The 20293-nt window shown below is 31.2% G+C and overlaps 2 protein-coding genes across 2 annotated transcripts in view; both read right to left on the reverse strand.

Annotated features, from left to right (window-relative positions):
• LOC127748517 (NAD(P)H-quinone oxidoreductase subunit 5, chloroplastic-like) overlaps positions 1-6506 on the reverse strand; it is a 16572-nt gene extending 10066 nt beyond the window's left edge. The window contains exon 1 of the mRNA XM_052263102.1: positions 6326-6506. Within this exon, the coding sequence (XP_052119062.1) occupies positions 6326-6506 (181 nt within the window). The remainder of the gene's footprint in view (positions 1-6325) is intronic.
• Positions 6507-8741: 2235 nt separating this feature from the next.
• Positions 8742-19695, reverse strand: LOC107494891 (serine/threonine-protein kinase PBS1-like). The gene is made up of 5 exons (XM_052263103.1): positions 19557-19695; positions 18935-19113; positions 17391-17580; positions 9283-9671; positions 8742-8936 (listed from the first exon to the last, which is right to left on the reverse strand). Exons 1-5 carry the CDS (start codon positions 19693-19695, stop codon positions 8838-8840), a joined length of 996 nt encoding a protein of 331 aa, XP_052119063.1. The 3' UTR covers positions 8742-8837.
• Between the last annotated feature and the right edge of the window lie 598 nt (positions 19696-20293).

Genomic DNA, 20293 nt, shown 5'->3' on the forward strand with positions numbered 1-20293 from the left:
AACAATTTAAGTTTGGTGTTGTGATGAGCGGATAATTTATACGCTTTTTGGCATTGTTTTTAGTATGTTTTTAGTATGTTTTAGTTAGTTTTTAGTATATTTTTATTAGTTTTTAGTTAAAATTCACTTTTCTGGACTTTACTATGAGTTTTTGTGTTTTTCTGTGATTTCAGGTATTTTCTGGCTGAAATTGAGGGACTTGAGCAAAAATCTGATTCAGAGACTGAAAAGGACTGCAGATGCTGTTGGATTCTGACCTCCCTGCACTCAAAGTAGATTTTCTGGAGCTACAGAAGCCCAATTGGCGCGCTCTCAATGGCGTTGGAAAGTAGACATCCTGGGCTTTCCAGCAATGTATAATAGTCCATACTTTGCCCGAGATTTGATAGCCCAAACCGGCGTTCCAAATCAGCTCAGAAATGCCCGGCGTTAAACGCCGGAATTGGCACAAGAATGGGAGTTAAACGCCCAAACTGGCACAAAAGCTGGCATTTAACTCCAATAGAAGTCTCTACACAAAAATGCTTCAATGCTCAGCCCAAGCACACATCAAGTGGGCCCGGAAGTGGATTTTTCTGTCATTTACTCATCTTTGTAAACCCTAGGCTACTAGTTCTCTATAAGTAGGACCTTTTACTATTGTATTTGAAATCTTTTGATCACTTTAGATCTCTAGATCATCTTTGGATCATTTTAGATCTTTTGATCACATTTGGAGGCTGGCCTCTCGGCCATGCCTAGACCTTGTTCTTATGTACTTTCAACGGTGGAGTTTCTACATACCATAGATTAAGGTGTGGAGCTCTGCTGTACCTCGAGTATTAATGCAATTACTATTGTTCTTCTATTCAATTCAGCTTGTTCTTGTTCTAAGATATAACTTGTTCTTCAACTTGATGAATGTGATGATCCGTGACACTCATCATCATTCTCACCCATGAACGTGTGACTGTCAATCACCTCCGTTCTACCTTAGATTGGGTGGATATCTCTTGGATCCCTTAACCGGAATCTTCGTGGTATAAGCTAGAACTAATGGCGGCATTCAAGAGAATCCGGAAGGTCTAAACCTTGTCCATGGTATTCTGAGTAGGATTCAATGATTGAATGACTGTGACAAGCTTCAAACTCACGATTGTGGGGCGTTAGTGACAGACGCAAAAGAATCACTGGATTCTATTCTGACATGATCGAGAACCGACAGCTGAATAGCCGTGCCGTGACAGGATGCGTTGAATATTTTCACTGAGAGGATGGGAGGTAGCCACTGACAATGGTGAAACCCTACATACAGCTTGCCATGGAAAGGAGTAAGAAGGATTGGATGAAGACAGTAGGAAAGCAGAGAGACGGAAGGGACCAAGCATCTTCATACGCTTATCTGAAATTCCCACCAATGAATTACATAAGTATCTCTATCTTTATCTTTATGTTTTATTCATCATTCATAACCAATTGAGTTTGCCTGACTAAGATTTACAAGGTGACCATAGCTTGCTTCATACCAACAATCTCTGTGGGATCGACCCTTACTCGCGTAAGGTTTATTACTTGGACGACCCAGTACACTTGTTGGTTAGTTGTGCGAAGTTGTGTTTATGCCATGGTATTGAACACCAAGTTTTTGGATTCATCACCGGGGATTATTTGAGTTGTAGTGATCACAATTTCGTGCACCAATCACCAGGCCCATTACTACCTCCATCGCCATTCCTAGTTTGTTTGCTCCATCCCTTCAGCAGAAGCTTGAACAACAGCAGTCAGAGAATCAACCGTATTACCTCTTTCGTGCCCACTAGACGCCATTTGGGTCTTGTCCACACCAGACAATTAATATTAAGGTGATAAGTCTTAATATCTAAAGTCAAGTGCTTCAAATCTCCAAAGGTAATGCTCATGAACATTTTTGCTATATATGTCAAGCAGACATCCTAAATAGCATGTACACACAGCCAAAGTATGCTCAGAAGCATAGTCAGTCCATTCCCAAATTCTATAAGAACAAACTGCTCTGATACCATAATGTAACACCATACCACGCTTAATCTTATGCTTAAGTCATAAAACTGAGGTAGTGAGGTATTACGACCTCTAGAAGTAAAATTATATATATAATATAGTTGAAAGGAAATTTTATCGAGGAGCCTTTGAAGAAAAGTTAAAATAAAACGTTAAACCGAAAAGCGCAACACTCACATAAACGTTAGCGTAACCGAAGCAAGGTAAGAATAAAATAAAACTTTGGTATATACAATGGAGTTCCAAGATATAGATAACAAAGATTCTGACCCAGCTCGTGAAGTTAAAAGCCGGATAGAGCATATCAACATGAATACATATATATACATGAGAAACCCAAAATACTCAAAATACTATTTACAAAACATGTTTCTCCAAGTCAACCTCTAGGAGGGACAAAGCATAATATATACAAAGTGGAGAGATAAGAGTATTCAGTGAGGTGCCGCTTGACCTGCATCTGAAAAACAGCAATATTGTATGTGATGAGAACCGGGGGTTCTCAGCATGGAATTAGTAGAATACAATAAATTGTAAACCATAAATAGGGTAAGTCATCTAAGGTTCTAAATCTTAACTAAACTCTAACTAAAACCCTCTGTCGTCTACTTTCCTCCAAAACCTCCAACTCCGGTAGAACCACATAGGCAAGCAAGCAGACAATGGCAAACACAAGTAGAATACAATTTCAGCAGGTAGTAATTTTAGCAAGTAGGCATAATAATCACATAGGCAAGCCAATTAATGCAAAATCAAACAAGACACACAAATGCATATGATGCATGCCTGTCCTATGGCTGATGATATCATCTGTCGGTTATATAGCCAATCCGACACGTTTTAGTAGCTAATCATGGACAGAAACACTCATTGCAGAGCAAGTATATTTGAGCTACAACCCCTTTGGTACTACCCGCTTAACCCAGAGCGAGTGGAAGAGCCACTACTACCGCTACTACCGCTACTTGCTTTCGTACGGGAGTGTTCCACCCCGAATGGACTGCTCGCGTCGCTTGTGTTTCTCGCGTACGCATCCTTAGCAGAAATCTCAAAAGCTGCTAAGTCCAGAATTTATGTTTTGCACACCAAACTTTGATCGCACATAACTTTGTTATTTTAAAATATTTTTCCTCTGTTATTTTAACAGTGTAAACCTCTTGGACCAAATTTTCTTTCAAGATAATTTCGATAAAATTCGGAGGTTCGGAGGCCAAGTTATACTCCACCAAAATTGGCCAAAAATCAGAATTTTCATAAAATTTGCAAGCCTCAACTTTCAAAAAATACACACTTCAAACTTTTTGAAACCAAACCAAATCTTACCATAACAGCATTAAGCACTCCAAATTCATATTTTCAACCTCCTTATTCACCCCACAACCTACCAATTCTCCTTTTTCATCAATCTTAACTCAATAATTCAAATTTAAATAATATTCAAATTCACTAACCATTATACACATCAACCACTATCATATACAAGTTACATACATCATTAACAAGAACCTCAATCACAACCTCCAAAGTCATTAACCACATACATAATAATCAACCTCAACCAATCAACAACATCAACCATTCAATTCCTATCTTACGGTCACTAACCTACATTTTCACGACACATTATATTTTAGATACGAGAAACTAAAACCATGCCTTGGCCGATTCCTCGATAAACCTGGAACACCTCAAGCATTCCCCGAACCACAAGCTATCAACCACAGCCTCTCACCAACGAACCTAGCTTCCAAAATTGATCTCGAGCTTCCATTTCTCAATTAAGTTCCAATTTCACAAATTCGTCCTCCAATTTGATATTACACCAACAATATTCAATATAATCTACATATATCACTATAATTAATCCCCAAACTCTAAATCTGAACAAATCTACAAGAGGGTTAGGGTTCTTACCTTGCCCACAGCTCAAATGAGCCAAACCCAAAAAAATCTGCAAGCTAATTTGACCCTAAACACGGAAATTACACAATATTCAACATCATTACTCATTGAATTTTGAAATTGAGGGGGTGAGTAGCTGGGATAGAAAATGTGACTTGCCTCTTAAATTTTTTGGTATTTTTTGTAAAGCTCAACGCTACAGTCGCATGGCCGCAAATGGTGCCACGATCGGAGCTCCGGATCAAACGTTATAAAGAATTGAAATTTGGGAGTAAGGGTTTTAGGTTTCCTCCTTGTTCTTCCCCCTTTCCCAGTGTGATTTCTTGTGTTTGGAAAGCAAATGAGCTGAAGTTCATGAGTATTAATGAAATGGGTTGGGCCTTGGGCTGAATAGGGGCCCAGTTTGTCTGGTTCGGTCCGTTCGGCCCAATCTCGGATCAAATTCTTTAAAATTAGTATTAAAATTATTATTTTAATTAGTTCTACCTCACTAAACCATAAAATTCTATTTTCTAATTTATTTAATTAATAATTGATCTATTAGTAATTATTCACTAACTTCGCGGGTTTTACAGCTTCAATTTCTTGTGATCTGTAACTCCAATAGAAAATCTAATCCGATTAAAGTGTTCATATCTTCCTCCTCTACATGTTGACATCATTTTTTTATGCAGAAGTTGACGGTAAAGTTACTCCCCCTCCCTTGTGGTTCGGCCGAAGGTGCATTTAGGCAGAGTAACTTATTTCTAACGTTTTCTTCTTCACCTGTTCGGTCAGAAAGCTTCTCTAGAGTTTCTATTATTTTGGTTTCGTACGGAGTTAATATTTTGGTAAATTTTTACTAATTAAATCTGTATCGGATAAGTAAATTGATATTGTGATTGATTATTAATTGAGCTTGAGTGAATTTATGTTTAATTTTTGTGATATATTAATTATTTAATGATCATGATGGTTAAGACAATGTTAGTGCATCCAAGAACCTAATTATTTTGAATAATTTGGGGATAGAATTATGTTTGAAATCGAGTAAAATTTGTGTGGTTAAAGGGTTAAGAGATTAAATTAAAAGCTGTGAAAAATCGGTAATCTTAAAACTTGAAAACGGATTAATTTTCAAGTAAATATTTTTGGAGAAAAAGGAATAAGGGTTTTGGTTTTGGGAAATAAGAGAGGTCAGTGTTTGAGGTTTAGTTTGAAGGGTAAAATTATATTTTAATAAAAGATTGAAGTAAAATTTGTAATTATATAAATTTTCGGATATTTTGGACAATAAATAAAGTACAGGGGTAAAATGAATATTTTATAAAATTTTAGGGTTAATTTAGAAATAATTAAATAAGTGAGGTTTCAAATATAATTTTATGAAATATTGGGTTAAAAGTAAAATAATTAAAAATTTAAGGTTTAAAACATAATTGAAAAAAGTTTAGAAGAAAAACTTAAAAGAGTTGAGTGTTCAAGGAAGTTGTAAATACTATTTATTTATTACTTAAATTATTTTATTTGTATTAAAAAAATTATTATTAATATTATTATTTTGATATTATTAATGGTAAGATAGAACAGAATAAATAGGAGTACCCTTTTAAAAGATTTAGAGACACAAAGTTAATTTAAGAATCTTATGATTCTCTTTTCATAAAATACTTAGTGAAAGGTGAGAGAATAATGTGAAGATAGTTTGAGCTATTAAGGATAAATAAATAAAAGACTAAAGAAAGAGAGAAGATAAATTGGCACGTGTGATTATGGAAAGATCACCAGAGAGTAATGGTAAGTATGGTTATGGTGCCGAAGGATAAATGTTAACAAGCCATGGGTTTTGAATGTGAATGATTGTGTGGGAACGACGCCCGTAAATATGAAATGGCTTCTAGAAGAAAGGGTCACATGCTTTAGTTGGACAACCAGCGCCTGCAACAAGTAAGAACTTGTGGAAGTTATGTCGTTGGAATGCCTTATCCGACTTGCGAGTTGGATTGCGTCGAGTGCGGGTCAAAACCGACAAATGATCTCATTACATGCGATACGAATAGACATGCATAATCATTGTTTGTACATTTGCATTTGGTTCGGTGTTGTGAATTATTGTTTGTGATTGCTTGAGTGTGTTTAACATTTTCATTGATTGTTAATCTGAATTTCTATGATTGGTTATTGTCTTGGTTTCCTGTGTTTAGCTACGATTGACTAAACCTGTGATAATACAAACTTAAACTTAATTATCTACCCCAACCTTACTAAGAACTTGCTAATTCTCACCCCTTCCCTTGCTAAGGACCCTGTACAGCATAGTTTTTATATAGTAGCCACTGAACCTAGGGTACATATGCACGTGTTGCGTGATCATCCTTTTCGACATCCGATTAACACTCCGCTTTTTAACTCCGATATGCCTTACGAGTTTCCTTTAGCATGGCTTCACCCAGACGCTCATCATCATCTGTTCCGCGATGGATCTGGACTTCATCATCATCCTGTTCAGCCTGAGGATCATGTTGTTCTTGAGCGTGACCTTGTGGAGGAGTATTTACCGAAGCATGTACCTGAGTGAGATCCTCCTTTAGAGCAGATTTTGTCATCCTCATCTGGACTTTCGATAGAAGATCAGCATACGACTTCTGTCAGTGAGCTTGTGTGCATGGATCAGAGTAGTGATATTAGTGCCCGGATTTCCTTGAGATTATTGAGATCTCTGACGACGATGATGAGGATCTTGAGGAGTATCTTGATGTGATCGAGCTTTCTTCCTCTGATGATTAGAGTTGACAGCGTGATTTTGAGAGTTTCTTTTGTTAGCCTAGATTTTGTATTTAGTCTCTCTTTTTTTATTAGACTTACTGAGAGAGTAAGTTATGATTAGTTTGACTACGATAGTTTCGGGCGTCAAATTAGGAGCTTTCTAGCTATATGGACCAAGACCCGAAAGGTTGGTTATGTCTATAGTAATAAATTGTGAAGAGTTGTATGCTAACTATGTTTTGTATGACAGTATATAATTATAGAGAAATGCTATTTGTACATCAAAATTAGTCATTAAAATCAGCCACCAATGTATTTATATATAAATACATGTGTGGTTTAATTTATTTTCAATATGTATTTGTATCCCAAAATGTATTTTATACCGGTGGCTGATTTTAGTGTACACGTAGCATAACTCATAATTATATATGCATATAAATAGTGTCCATGACGTTCATGTTATTGTTTTTCGTATTTAATTTTAGATCACCGTTTGTTTGCGCGTAGTTGGTTTTCTTGTGACTCTTTTTGTGTTAAAAAGAAAAAAGTTTTTTGAAACACGATTTCGTACTAATACGATTATAGGTTTAATAATAAATATTAGTAAAGTTTTTGGGTGACAAATTGGTGACAAAGTACGATCATAATATACTAAAAATTAGAACGTTATAATTAGTCCTAAACTTTCTAAAAAATCTAACTGTTAAAAACATATTTGATGTAAATCAATAACTTTAAAAATAAAATTAAAACAAAATAAAATTTATGAATATTTTTTAAAATTTTGATAAATTTAAAAATAAAAAATATATTTTATTCATAAATTTATGTATTCAAAAAATTTTTTAAATGATAAATTTTTTAAAAAATAATTTTTTATCTATGTAACAATATACAATTAGATATTTATGTAAAACTCTTTTATCTATAAGTGCATGAGAATCAAATTCGCACGTAAATTGGAAATAGACATATGTAGAATAGTAATGGCAGAATCTAGTTATGTTGAAGAGGAACCACAATAGCACGATGGACATGGTGTGAATTTCCCACATATATGATTAATTATTTTATTTTGTAGAACCAAAAACAATTATTTGGTTCTGTTGATATGAAATATGTTAAAACTCAAGAAGGCAACTATTTTAATGAAGATATCTTCATATAAAGATATCGTTGTAAATTATTAGATATATAATTTAGTAGAATATATTCAATCATTTATATTATTTTCACATAAAAATATCATTAAAGTAACTGTTCAACTTAAAATTATAAGCTTAAAAAATAAGTTTTTTTTTATCGATTATGTTACGTGTATACTAAAATTAGTCACCAAAATTAGTTACTATTATAAAATATATGTTACAATATAAATATATATTAAAAATAAATTAAATCATATATTACAAACTTACATAGACACAGAGAAAGAAAAATCAACATGTGTGTGGTTTCTCTTCTTTCTGTTTTACTTTTGTTTTTTTTTCTTGCAATAAATATACTTCGTATTCTATATACAATTTGACTATGTATGTGAGTGTTTTTCTAAAAAATAATTATATTCTATCTTAAATACTCAAAACTTATGTCAACACTTTAGATGTTGAGTTTAAGAATGGATTCTCTCAATTTTTTTTCAATTGAAGTGTAAAGTATGATCTTTAATTTTTTAATATTTTTTCATGTTTTTTTTAGTCTCACATATAAAATGAATAGTAAAAAATTATATTTTATCTTTTCTAATGAAAAACAAAATTTGAGAGAATCTAATTCTACTGAGTTTAGATTACTTAAAGATCTAAATTGCCCTATTTAATAGTTTAATTTTTCAATTTTGTTTGGTTTTTTTCTCATGTGCATTATATACTAGCCACTTTAATCAACACCAAATAATTACCTCATTTTTATTTTTACCTTCTTTCAACTGCACTTGAAATATGTTGAATCTTCTTTGACGTCTTGGTGCAGGCAGTTACAAGAGTACAAAAGATCAATTGTACTACTACCTATTTATTTCCTCAAGGCTACTTTGGTCATTTTGTTTTCTATCTCTCCATGTTTTACCCCATAGTTTGGCTTCTGCAACAGCTTCCTCTCTTTGAACATCTTTAGTCAAAACTGTCATTATTGCTTTTGGAGAGTCATTGGTATATTTGTCTTTCTCATCAAAATCGATAGGTACTCTCTGAACGTATTGCTTGGAAGACAAGAAATCGAGAGCGATCACTATGTCCGCCGCGTCCGGCCGTTGACGTGGCTCTTCTCTGAGACACATGGATGCCAATTCAATTGCCATTGTTAGTCCGGATCCAGAATAATGATCTTCTAGTTTTGGATCTGCCAATTTTGAATAATTCTTTCTATCTTTAAACTTTGGTCGTGCCTACAAAACAAGCCTAAGTTACCCTCTTTTTTTTTTCTTTTTGGCAATTAAATGAGGGTGGAAATTAACATATTATTTTCGTATAAAATAGATAATTTAACATGTTCAACTAAATTATTATTTAATAATTTTCAAACTATATATTTCATACGAACGTATCTATATAATTATAGAATATCCACCTTAAATAAGATTTAAAATTTTGATAATTGTAGATAAGAATTTACCCAATCAACAAGATGCTTGTCATGGCCACGATTCTCATCATAAGCTCTGCGTCCAGTTATAAGCTCTAACAACAAAACCCCAAAACTATATATGTCAGATCTCCTGGTTAATTTCCCACTTGTGGCATATTCAGGGGCACAATAACCATGTGTTCCCATCACCCTCGTGTCAACATATGATTGGTCTCCGGTTGGCCCAAATTTTGCAAGCCCAAAATCAGAAAGTTTTGGAACAAACCCCTTGTCTAAAAGTATGTTTGATGATTTTAGATCCCTGTATATAACCGATGGTTTTGCTTCATTGTGTAGATAATTTATTCCTTTTGCTGCCCCTGTTGCTATCTTCATTCTTGTATTCCAATCAAGAGCTTCTTTATCATGTGGCAGATCTACAAATAAACACAATCAAATCATGGTTTTTTCTTTTAAATTGCCTATTTTTTATTACTATCCCATTTTTGAGTATTTTTATCACAATACAATATGTACGTATTAAATCAATTATTAAATCAGACACAAGTATAAGTAATAAAATATATATTAAATGACTTAATAAATACATAATAATTAATTTAGTGACTATTTTTATGTGTCTGCATAAGATCAAGTTGCATTTGAGTGAGTGTGGATGCATGCATTTAGAATAGAAAAGGTGTAATAAAAATTCCATCAAAGTTATAAAATTATTAAAATATGATTCCAAATATATGATATATTGAATTGATAACTTCTCTTCTTAGCCTAATATTTCTAGAACCTCTAAAAAATGAGTTGGACTATACTTTTATCCGAACTAAATTGTGAATGTTTGCTTTTTCAACTATTAAAGTAACAGTAGAGATCTACGAACCCACACATTTGGATCCATGTCACTTTCCTTTCTTTATCTCCGTTTTTTCTTTTGCATATTTATTTTTTCTAAAGTGAATATACAAAGTAGTGGGGACTCACTTTTGTGAGTTCATGGATCCTTATTCTTAAATTATTCATTCACATTGTAAAGTATATATAGTCTTAACATTAATTCATACTTAGAATGTCTTTCTATATGTTTAATTTATTAATTTTCTAGGATGTGTGTGTGTGTGTGTGAGACAGAGAGAGAGAGAGATGTACCAATGTAGGAGAGATCTTAAGTCTTAACCCATAGTTTTTCCTTTGATTTTTTTTTTAAATACCGGACTTTTGAAAAATTCTATGTTTAAAGTTATAGATGATGATTGCTATGATGATATTATAAGATAATAGTATATTAAATAAAAAAAATGTTCAAAGATTAGTAAAATTTATTATTTTTAGTTATTAATATAATTTTTTTAATTTAATAATTTAGCATCATATTTTATAATAGTTTATATTTTTAAATACTAATAGTTAACCAATAGTCAAAATTAATAAATTTTACTATTCCTCTAACATTCTTCTATTAAATATACTAATGTGTTTATTAATTTACTTTTTAAAAATCAAATAAGAATATCTTTTTAATAAAATATATTTTTAATATATTATATACGAAAAAGATTTTTTTAAATTGTATATCAATTCCCTCATGTATTCTAACATTTTTAGCATAACAAGAACTTAATTATAAAATTTAAAATGATGTAAAAATTTAATTAAAAATTTTTAAAATATAAAAATTAATTATAAATTTAATAAAATTATTAGAATTAATAGAATAATTTAACCTATTTTATATGAAAATTTATGGCAGGGCGACAAATATTGTTGACAATATGTGTAGGAAGCATTCATCTCATATTTGTAATAAAAAATTTTTTCAATAAGTATAAGTTATTATAAAAATAATAATTGATATAATTTCTTATAAAATTTTAAAATAACCATAATAAAAATAAAAATATAATAAAAAGTAAATTTAAATATTTATTGATATATAACATTATATTAAAACTAAAATTTTAAACCACATAAATTAACTCTGAAAAGTCAAAAGTACAAATATAAGAACTTCTTGTTTTACCAATTACAAAAATATCAACTTATGATTTTGGAAAGTGTAAGCTTTTCTTCAATCAATTTTATGATTTTTATCAAACCCATAATGACAAACATGCATCTTCAACTGGTATCTAGAATATTAAAATTAAGAATAAAATATACTTTATTTTTTAATATTTGTAAAATATTTAAAATTACTATAAAAAAAATGGTCTATGATCATGGTAAAAAATTATAATCATCCCTAGTAAAAAGAGTAACCATAAATTCTTTTAAATCATAATTATATAATTATATAAAATTTTATTTTATTTTTTATTTTCATAATAAATATTTTTTTCTTTAGTTTTATTTTGTATTTAATTCATTATTATTTTTAAATATCTTTTTTTATTTTGTATTCAAAACTGTGACCATAGATATCTTTAAGTCACTCTTTAAAATTGTGATCATAGAATCCTATATATTAGGTCATCCTTTTGTAAAACTGTGATCATAGACCCCTTTTAGATTACTCTTCAAAATTATGACCATAGACTTTTTAGGTCACATTCTAAAACTGTTACTTTAGATCCTTTTAAATCATTTTTTCAAAAATTGTAACTATAGACCTTTTTAGGTCACTCTTCAAAACTGTGATCATAGATCCTTTAGATCACCCATAAAAATCGTTACCATAGACCTTTTTAGCTTACTCTTCAAAACTGTGACCATAGACCATTTTAGGTCACTTTCCAAAACTGTTACCAAAGACACCTTTTAGGTCATTCTTTTGAATTTTAAGTCATTCTACAAAATCATGACCACAGATATGTTTAGTTCACTGTCCAAAACTATGACCATAGACCTTTTTAGATCACTCTTCAAAATCATGACCATAGATTCTTTTAGGTCACTCTCTAAAATCGTGACCATATACCCCTTTTAGGTCACTTTTCAAAACTGTGACCATAGATCTCTTTAGGTCACCTCCTAAAACTATGACCATAGATCCCTTTTAGGTCACCTTTTTGTAAAACCGTGATTATAGACCTTTTTAGATCACTCTACAAAACCGTGACTATAGATACTTTTAGGTCACTCTAAAAAACCGTAACCATAGACTCCTTCTAGGTCATCTTTTTAGGTCACTCTGAAAAACCGTGACTACAGACCCTTTTAAGTCACCCTCCAAAACCGTGACCATAAACTTTTTTAGGTCACTAATTTTTGAAAAAGCGTGACCATAGGCTTTTTTAGGTCACTATTTTTTGAAAAATCGTTACTTTAGACCTTTTTAGGTCACTCTTTAAAACTGTGATCATGGACCCTTAAAGTCACTCCTGAAAACCATGATTATAAACTCTTTTAAATCATTCTTTTCTAAAAAATCGTGACTATAGACCCCTTTTAGGTCATTATTTAAAATTGTAACTATAAATATTTTTAGACCACTTCTAAAACCGTTGACTATAAACTCTTTTAGGTCATCGTTTTTTTTAATTGTGACTATAAATATTTTTTAGTCATGATTTTAAAAAAAATTGTGAACAAAAAATTTTTTTAGGTCACAATAAAAAATCATGGCGAAAGAAATCGTAACCATAAACTAAAAATATTATAGTAAAACATCTCTGACACTTAATTTTAAAATATTATATATATATATATATTATATTTATGTATATTTGTAGTGTTATATATTAATTTATGCTTTTTTTATTAAATAATCATATCAGAATAATCAAATTTATTATAATAGAATAATTAAACTCTTCGTATTTGAGAAATCAAGTAAATTTATTATAATATAATAAAACTTTTTAGGAGATGATAACTAAATTTTTCATACTCGATCGACCATAAATTGATAATTATTTTTAATGTATACAAAGCATAATTATATTTAATTTAATTTTACTTTTCAACTTTTTAAAATATTTTTTTTAAATTGTTTGACATCAACAAGTAGATAATTTTTTTTTCAAAATTACCCGTATACAACTATACATTACTACATCATCGTTAGTGATAAAAATTTTCGACGGAGTGGATACTCATAAGAATTTACCCGCATATAGAAACAATTTTGTACTCGCAAAAATGGAAGGCAGGACCCGTATAATAAACAGGTTGGAGGTGGAAATAGAGGTTTCCATTCTGTGGGGACCCGTATATATGAGCTATAGAAACTTTGGTCGTTAGTTTTGTTTCAGCAAAATTGAAATTAAAACCTTCTTCTCTCACCAGTCACCATTGCCATCTGCCATTTCCTACTCCTCACTGCCAAGCTCCTCCCTTTTCACTGCTCCTCCCTCTCACCCTCGAGGTCACCAGCTCACCGCAACAGCGTCGTCGCTCACCCAAGTCCCATCCTTTGGAAAGCATCGTTTTGCGCTCAGTGCGCCTGGCCGAGTCGAGGAGAACATCATTGTCGCCGCTTGACCCAGCTGTGGTAAAAGTGTCTCCATCTTCGTCGCGTCAGTGGAGCTTCGCCGTTTTCACATCAGAGCCTCTTCCTTCTAGTAAGTTAATTTCTGTGATTTTTATTTACCTTGAAGTATTTCTGTGTATCTTTGATTGTTGTGAATCTGTGATTTTTGTGAATCTGTTGTTTCATTATTTCGGCAATTTTTATACTGTAATGTTGAAAACCTCATATGTGTGATACTATTAAAAATTCTTGCTTGTGATTATTGGTAGTTTATGTTTTGCAATTTTATTGAGATCATATTGTTGTAGAGTTGACAAAATGTATTCTTCCGATACTTTGAATAATACTGTTGAAAAAAGTACACCGTCGAAAGAACTTATAGCTACGAATGATCAAGATACTCAGCAGCCTCTTCCATCTTAACCACAAGAACCCCCAACTGATACAACAACTACTAATGAAGGAACAAACAATACTACAAGTATTGTTCGACAAAGAAAGTTAACATCCAAAGTGTAAAATCACTTAAACATAAATGAAAATTAAGGGAAAATTTTCTTTTTTTATTTTTTGGCTTTTTTTCGATATATTTTAGTTTTTTTTAAATCTACAGATATCTGCGGAGACTCAATCCTCGGTGGATACAGGGTTCCCACGGGGATGGGACGGGAACGGGATGGGGAAGGGGACGAATTTTGGGTTGCAGTGGCTTTAAAGTCTGGGTTGTTAACCATACAAAAAAAACTTGAATTAATTTTATAAGATTCCTTGAATTTAATGTTACATTTTGTGGGAGCAGACATTTATCATCAGTAGAATGCAGAAGTTGTCTAAGGAAGGATTACAACGTACAGACAAGAGAATTGGTCTTATGAATGAAGTCTTGGCAGCTATGGACACTATAAAGTATGTTCTTTTGAACTTTATAATAAATTTTTTTAAAAAATTAACTTAAATATCAAGTTCTAACCATTCTATTGTTGGCTTTTTTGACATAGCTTAGATGTTATACATGGGAGAGTAGTTTTCGGTCTATTTTGATTAATTTTTTTTGCATGCAAACAAGAATAACATGATGATGTGTAGTGTAGTGCAGTGCCTTTGATTTTGACTGTTGGATTCTTCATGATTATGAATTTCTTTTCTTTTCTTTTTTGTTGAATTTCTTGCTACTTCTTTGGTGATCTTCTTCTATGAATTCGTTGTAGAATTTTGCATCATGGGTTAGTTTGACTTATAGTTCTATGACCTCATGTATGGACAAAAAATTTTCTATTTTTCTACTGATTTGTGTTGCTCTTTTGTAATCTACAGAACTGATGAGGTAATTAACACTCAATTGATGGTTTCTCGGTAAATTTTCTAAAAATGGGTCAAGCATTTTTCTCCATATTTCAGCTTAAAACAAAGAGGTTGTTATGGCTTATTGGCATTACATTCACAGTGTGTAGATTAAATTATTAGTTTTGTTATAGAATTGTAATTTTTTTTTAATTATAATTATAGCATGTAAATAGTTATGTAAATTAATAAAAATTATTTTTTTATACTTTCTTATTTTCTCGCTTCAAAAGCGTGGATGTATGTCTCTTATTGGCAAGCTTTTGAAGCGTAGTCCAAACCAACTCTAATGGTACGTTTTTAAAAGCGTGGTTGTATCTCCACTTTTTAGCACGCTTTAAAAGCGTGGTAAAAAGATATCGCTACATTTTTTGTATTTTTGGCACGCTTTAAAAGCGTGACAAAATCTAATTTTTTTTGTTACTAGGTTAAAAAGAATTTGCGATTACATTTGCGATAGTAGTTCAACTAATTAAATAATAGTAGTTCAACTAATTAAATACATACTATTTCCTAGCAAATTAGCGAGTACTTCATAATTCTATTTTCTCATATAGAATAGCTTTAGTTTAGCGACAAAATTTCTACAAATTTGATTAAGGATTTTCAAAGATTAACTATAGATTTGCTACAAAATGTGATAGATTTGCGATCATATTAGCGGACAATTTGTGACAAATTAGGTTCAGAATATTCCTTGCTAATTAGCATCAACTAAGCATTCCATTTTGTCTACGAAGTTAGCTTGGAATTAGCGATGGTTCTGCTATAGTAGAGTTTGTTGCTAATTAGCGACTACCTTTTAGTCTATTTCTTGTATGGAATTAGCTTTTACTTTAGTGACGGATTTGCAACTATCTATTCGGTAGCTAAAAAACTTTCCAATGAATTAGCGTCTATTGTGTTTGCCTCACTGATCTGGGACTTGTAATTAGCGAGGAAAGCATTAGTTGCTAGACGGTAACTAATCCGTCACAAATTATATTTTGCGTCAGATTAGCGATTATTTTACGACTCTTTTTGTGGTAGCTAATCAGCGATATTCTTGTCTTCGCCGCTGAGGACTCGCTGCCATTCCTAATCATCATCATTATCATCACCATCTCATCCTTCTCATTCTCCCCAACAATCACCCTCCCCTCCCCGATCGCCACGATCCACCGTTAGCCCTAACACCAACGTCCGCCGTCTCTCCTCCCACTTAGGGATCGCAAAATCCCCTAAGGAACGGGTACCCACGAAAATTTATCTGTTGAGGGATGGATCTAGGAGGGTTTTTTGTACCCACAGGGATGGAAAAAGGAGACCCGCTTATTCTATGAGGCATGGGCGGAGATAGAGGGCCCCACTCCATGAAGATCCGTTTAAATCTCGTATATGTGAAAAGATAATAATATCCCCTGTTTTATATCTTATCACTATCATTCACCCCTACCATCCGCCATCTCCTACTCCCTCACCGCCAATGCCAAGCTCCTACCCTCTCCTTAAGCGCCTAAGTCTCATCAGTCATTCCATGGAGAACATCGTCGTCGTTCTTGGCCAACCGGGGAGAACATCGTCGTCACTGCTTGACCTTAACCGAGGCAGCAGCGTCGTGCCGGAGCCTCTTCGCCGATCTTCACATCTTCGTCTCTTCACCGTTAGCTGCTCTTTCTTTCGATAAGTTGCTGATCTATCATATTATCTCTGTAATTTTAATTTACTTTAAAGAATTTGTTAATTATTATAGCATTATTCTAACTTATGTGATTTACGTTCATTATAATTTATATTTTTGATTCTGATTATTCTTGTAGTTTTGATTCTTTTCATTATAATTTATATTTCTATGATTTATGTGATTGTCTGTAATTTGATTTTTCTCTCTTTTTTTTTTAATTTTGTGATTCCTGTTATTTGATTTCTGTTATTTCTGTAATTTTTTGTGAATCGTTCTGATTTTAACTTTTAATTTTTTTCTTTTTGATGTAGAATTTAAACAATTCAAAATCTACCATCACAAGATAAAAAAAAGGTTTGAGAATTATGTTTTTTACAATGTGATGTATTATATTTTTTAGTTTTTGAATATGTTTAGTTGTTTTATAAATATGTTTGGTAAAAATGTTTGTTGTTTATTATTGTCAAGTATTTGAAGATAAAATTATGTTTGTAATGACCATTAAAAATTATCTTTATTTCTTTATTTTTTATTTTTTTTATTTTTATTATTTTTTATCTTTATATTTTTTATAATGTCCATGCATACTCCATGCATTCCAATTTACTAGTTACTACTTAAACATTACCATTCCATTTGAAAGAGGGCTGAAAATCAGTTTAAGAAAAGAAAGAAACTAATTGTTGCATTGTAGATGATAAAAAAGCCAAGGTTATAATATATTACCATGGAGACGAGATTCTAAGGATCCCATAGGCATGTAATCGTAGACAAGAAGACGTTGATCACCTTCAGCACAGTAACCAATCAAATTAACAAGGTTTGGATGACGTAAAAGAGACAACATCAGAACCTCCACTAAGAATTCTTTCTCCCCTTGGGCACCACTTGTATCAAGTCGTTTTACAGCTACAACCTGCTCATACCAACAATATTTCATCATTACATCCACTGTTCATTCCATGCTAAGATGTTCATTTTTTATCAAAATTTTTATTAGGTCTCACTCCCGCTGGCAGTTGTCGATCACTATTTATGGTTTTGAATTAAAAATTCGTTTGATTCAAACATTAATTTTACTTGCGATGCGGTTTGGATTGAATGGTTTTTTTTTAAAAAAATCTGATCTGATCTGAAGGATTTGTGGTTTTGTAAATTAAAAAAAATTAAATACATATAACAAATCTCAACATCAAATTTTAAATAATCAACAATGACATAACAAATCTCAACGATTTCTCAAAAAACCAACGATAACATAACAATACAAATAAAATTATAGGTTAGTTAAAATAAATAAATAACATTTTGAACATAAAATATTTATTAAATAATAATAATACATGAATAATATAAAAATGTATAACAAATTGAACATGTTATAAGTATAATTATAAATATAATAATAAAATAATAGTATAGCACATTGTGCGGTTTGGATTAAATTGGATCGGTTATGAAAAGTAGATTCGAAATTCGATCCGATCCAACGATTTATAAAAAATAGAATCCAATCAAATCCGAATTAGTACAGTTTTAATCGATTTTCGATTTGAATTGGATTGGATAAACGGTTTAATTTAGATCGATTTGAATTTGAACACTCCTACTTCTATGCTTTTATATTTTTCTTTCTATTCTTCTTCGGTACACTATATAATGAAAATAGGAAAAACATTGGTGTATATATAACTTTTTTAATAATATTATATGACCAATAAATTTTGTCATTTTAAATTAATATTTAGTTAATAATAATTAGCATTTACATTTACAAAAATTTATACATAAAAAATACATAATTTACATCTATATTTACTAAAATTTACACATATAAATCAATACATTTTACACATATATATATTTATCTAAAATTTAAAAAATTTATTTATTAAAATTAAATTGGTATTTATACCGGTCAAAATTACTATAAATTATTATTATCCAATTATTTTTATATAAATTTAATAAATAAAAAAATATATCAATAGACATACTAGTATCTAATTATCTATTGATATGCTAGTGTTATAATAATTCAACTGTACAGATGCCGAAATATATATTATACAAAATTTGATATAATATGAGGATCTGTGTGTATATAATTTTTTTTAATATAGTATCTGATCAATAATTAGTTAATTACTCACAAGTGCCCAATAAGTATTACTATTAAGTACAACTTCCATCCATTTGAAAAGTAGCCAGGCTTGGGAGTTTGTGAAGAAAGAAAATGAGATTAAAAACTTTGATAAATCAAATTGTACCTGATTTAGTTTACCTAGCTTTCCTTTGTAAACAGTTCCAAATCCACCTTGCCCAATAAATGTTTCATCCCTAAAATTTTTTGTTGCTGTTGCAAGCTCTCGGAAGGTAAATATATGAGCCTTGTTATTAGAATGGTCAATCTCCTTTGTTGCAAAAGTTGCCTCAGGTGTTAATAGTCCTGTGTGTTTTCACAAGTTTATATCTCATCAGATTCTTCATTTTGATTACAAGTTTAATTGAAATTTTTATTTAATATGCAGATTTAGTTACAACATTTTTAAATTCTATGTACTTAAACTAAACTCTGTTCTAAGTTCTAACCATAAGTAGTTAGAATAATTAAACCAAGTTAGAGCAAACAAAAACATCATCCAAATAGGCAACTCTTACAAAATATATATGGAAAAATTGAATGAAAAAAATACAAAAAAGTAATAAGAATCCTAAACTTTAAAACGGCAATTATCATAATGAGTAGTGATGTAGCTCATTCCGCAGCCATTTTAAAAAGAATAATAAAGAATGGAAAAATAGTAACCTTGCAAAATTATAATGAAAACAAGGTTTTAAACATTAAAAAAAAAAAACTCAAAGAGCATGAATGAATTTTGACGTTGTGACCTGAAGGTTTTTCAGCAGAAACATTGTGTGGAGAATGGAGTTTCTTCTCGATAACTTTGCTATGTTCCTCTTGTTGAAACTTGAGCTTCTCTCCTCTATTGGCCTTCTTTCTAAACCCAAAACATGGGCAATGACCCATCAGCTCCTATTATAATTCACACCCAAAAACTAAGTCATTTTCTCTATCATTATGCAAAAATCTAAAGAATTTTCTTCGGTATTTTCCTATCCGACGGGTCAATATGACCAATTTAATCTAATGCAAGCACAAATATAAGATTACTCTCATTGATAGAGATAATTCAACCATTTGAAACAACAAAAGGAAACAAATGGTTCCAATTCCCAAAAAATATGTCTATTTTCAAAAGGAAATTAATGATACAAAATAAATAAATTCATACAGAGGATCTCAACAGAATCTCCTCATTTTGGTAATGGTGATGCCCCCACCAGCCTCACACGTTAAGAATTTGATGATGATGATGATCATGAATGGCGCCCCCAACCCCGAGTATCGATTCATGTTTCCCTTCGGTACTATAAACCTTTTATGTTATTCAGGTTTGTTGGTGCTTTGGATCATATGGTAGCAATTCGGAAAATGGAGAAAAGTTTATAAATAAAACAAAAATAACAACCAACAGTAATAACAATAATAATATTTTTATTATTAGTTTTCAATCATATTAAGTATCGACAACCAAAATCAACTATTAAAATAAAATATATATTAA

The sequence above is a fragment of the Arachis duranensis genome, chromosome 6, assembly GCF_000817695.3.
Source record: "Arachis duranensis cultivar V14167 chromosome 6, aradu.V14167.gnm2.J7QH, whole genome shotgun sequence".
NCBI lineage: Eukaryota > Viridiplantae > Streptophyta > Magnoliopsida > Fabales > Fabaceae > Arachis > Arachis duranensis.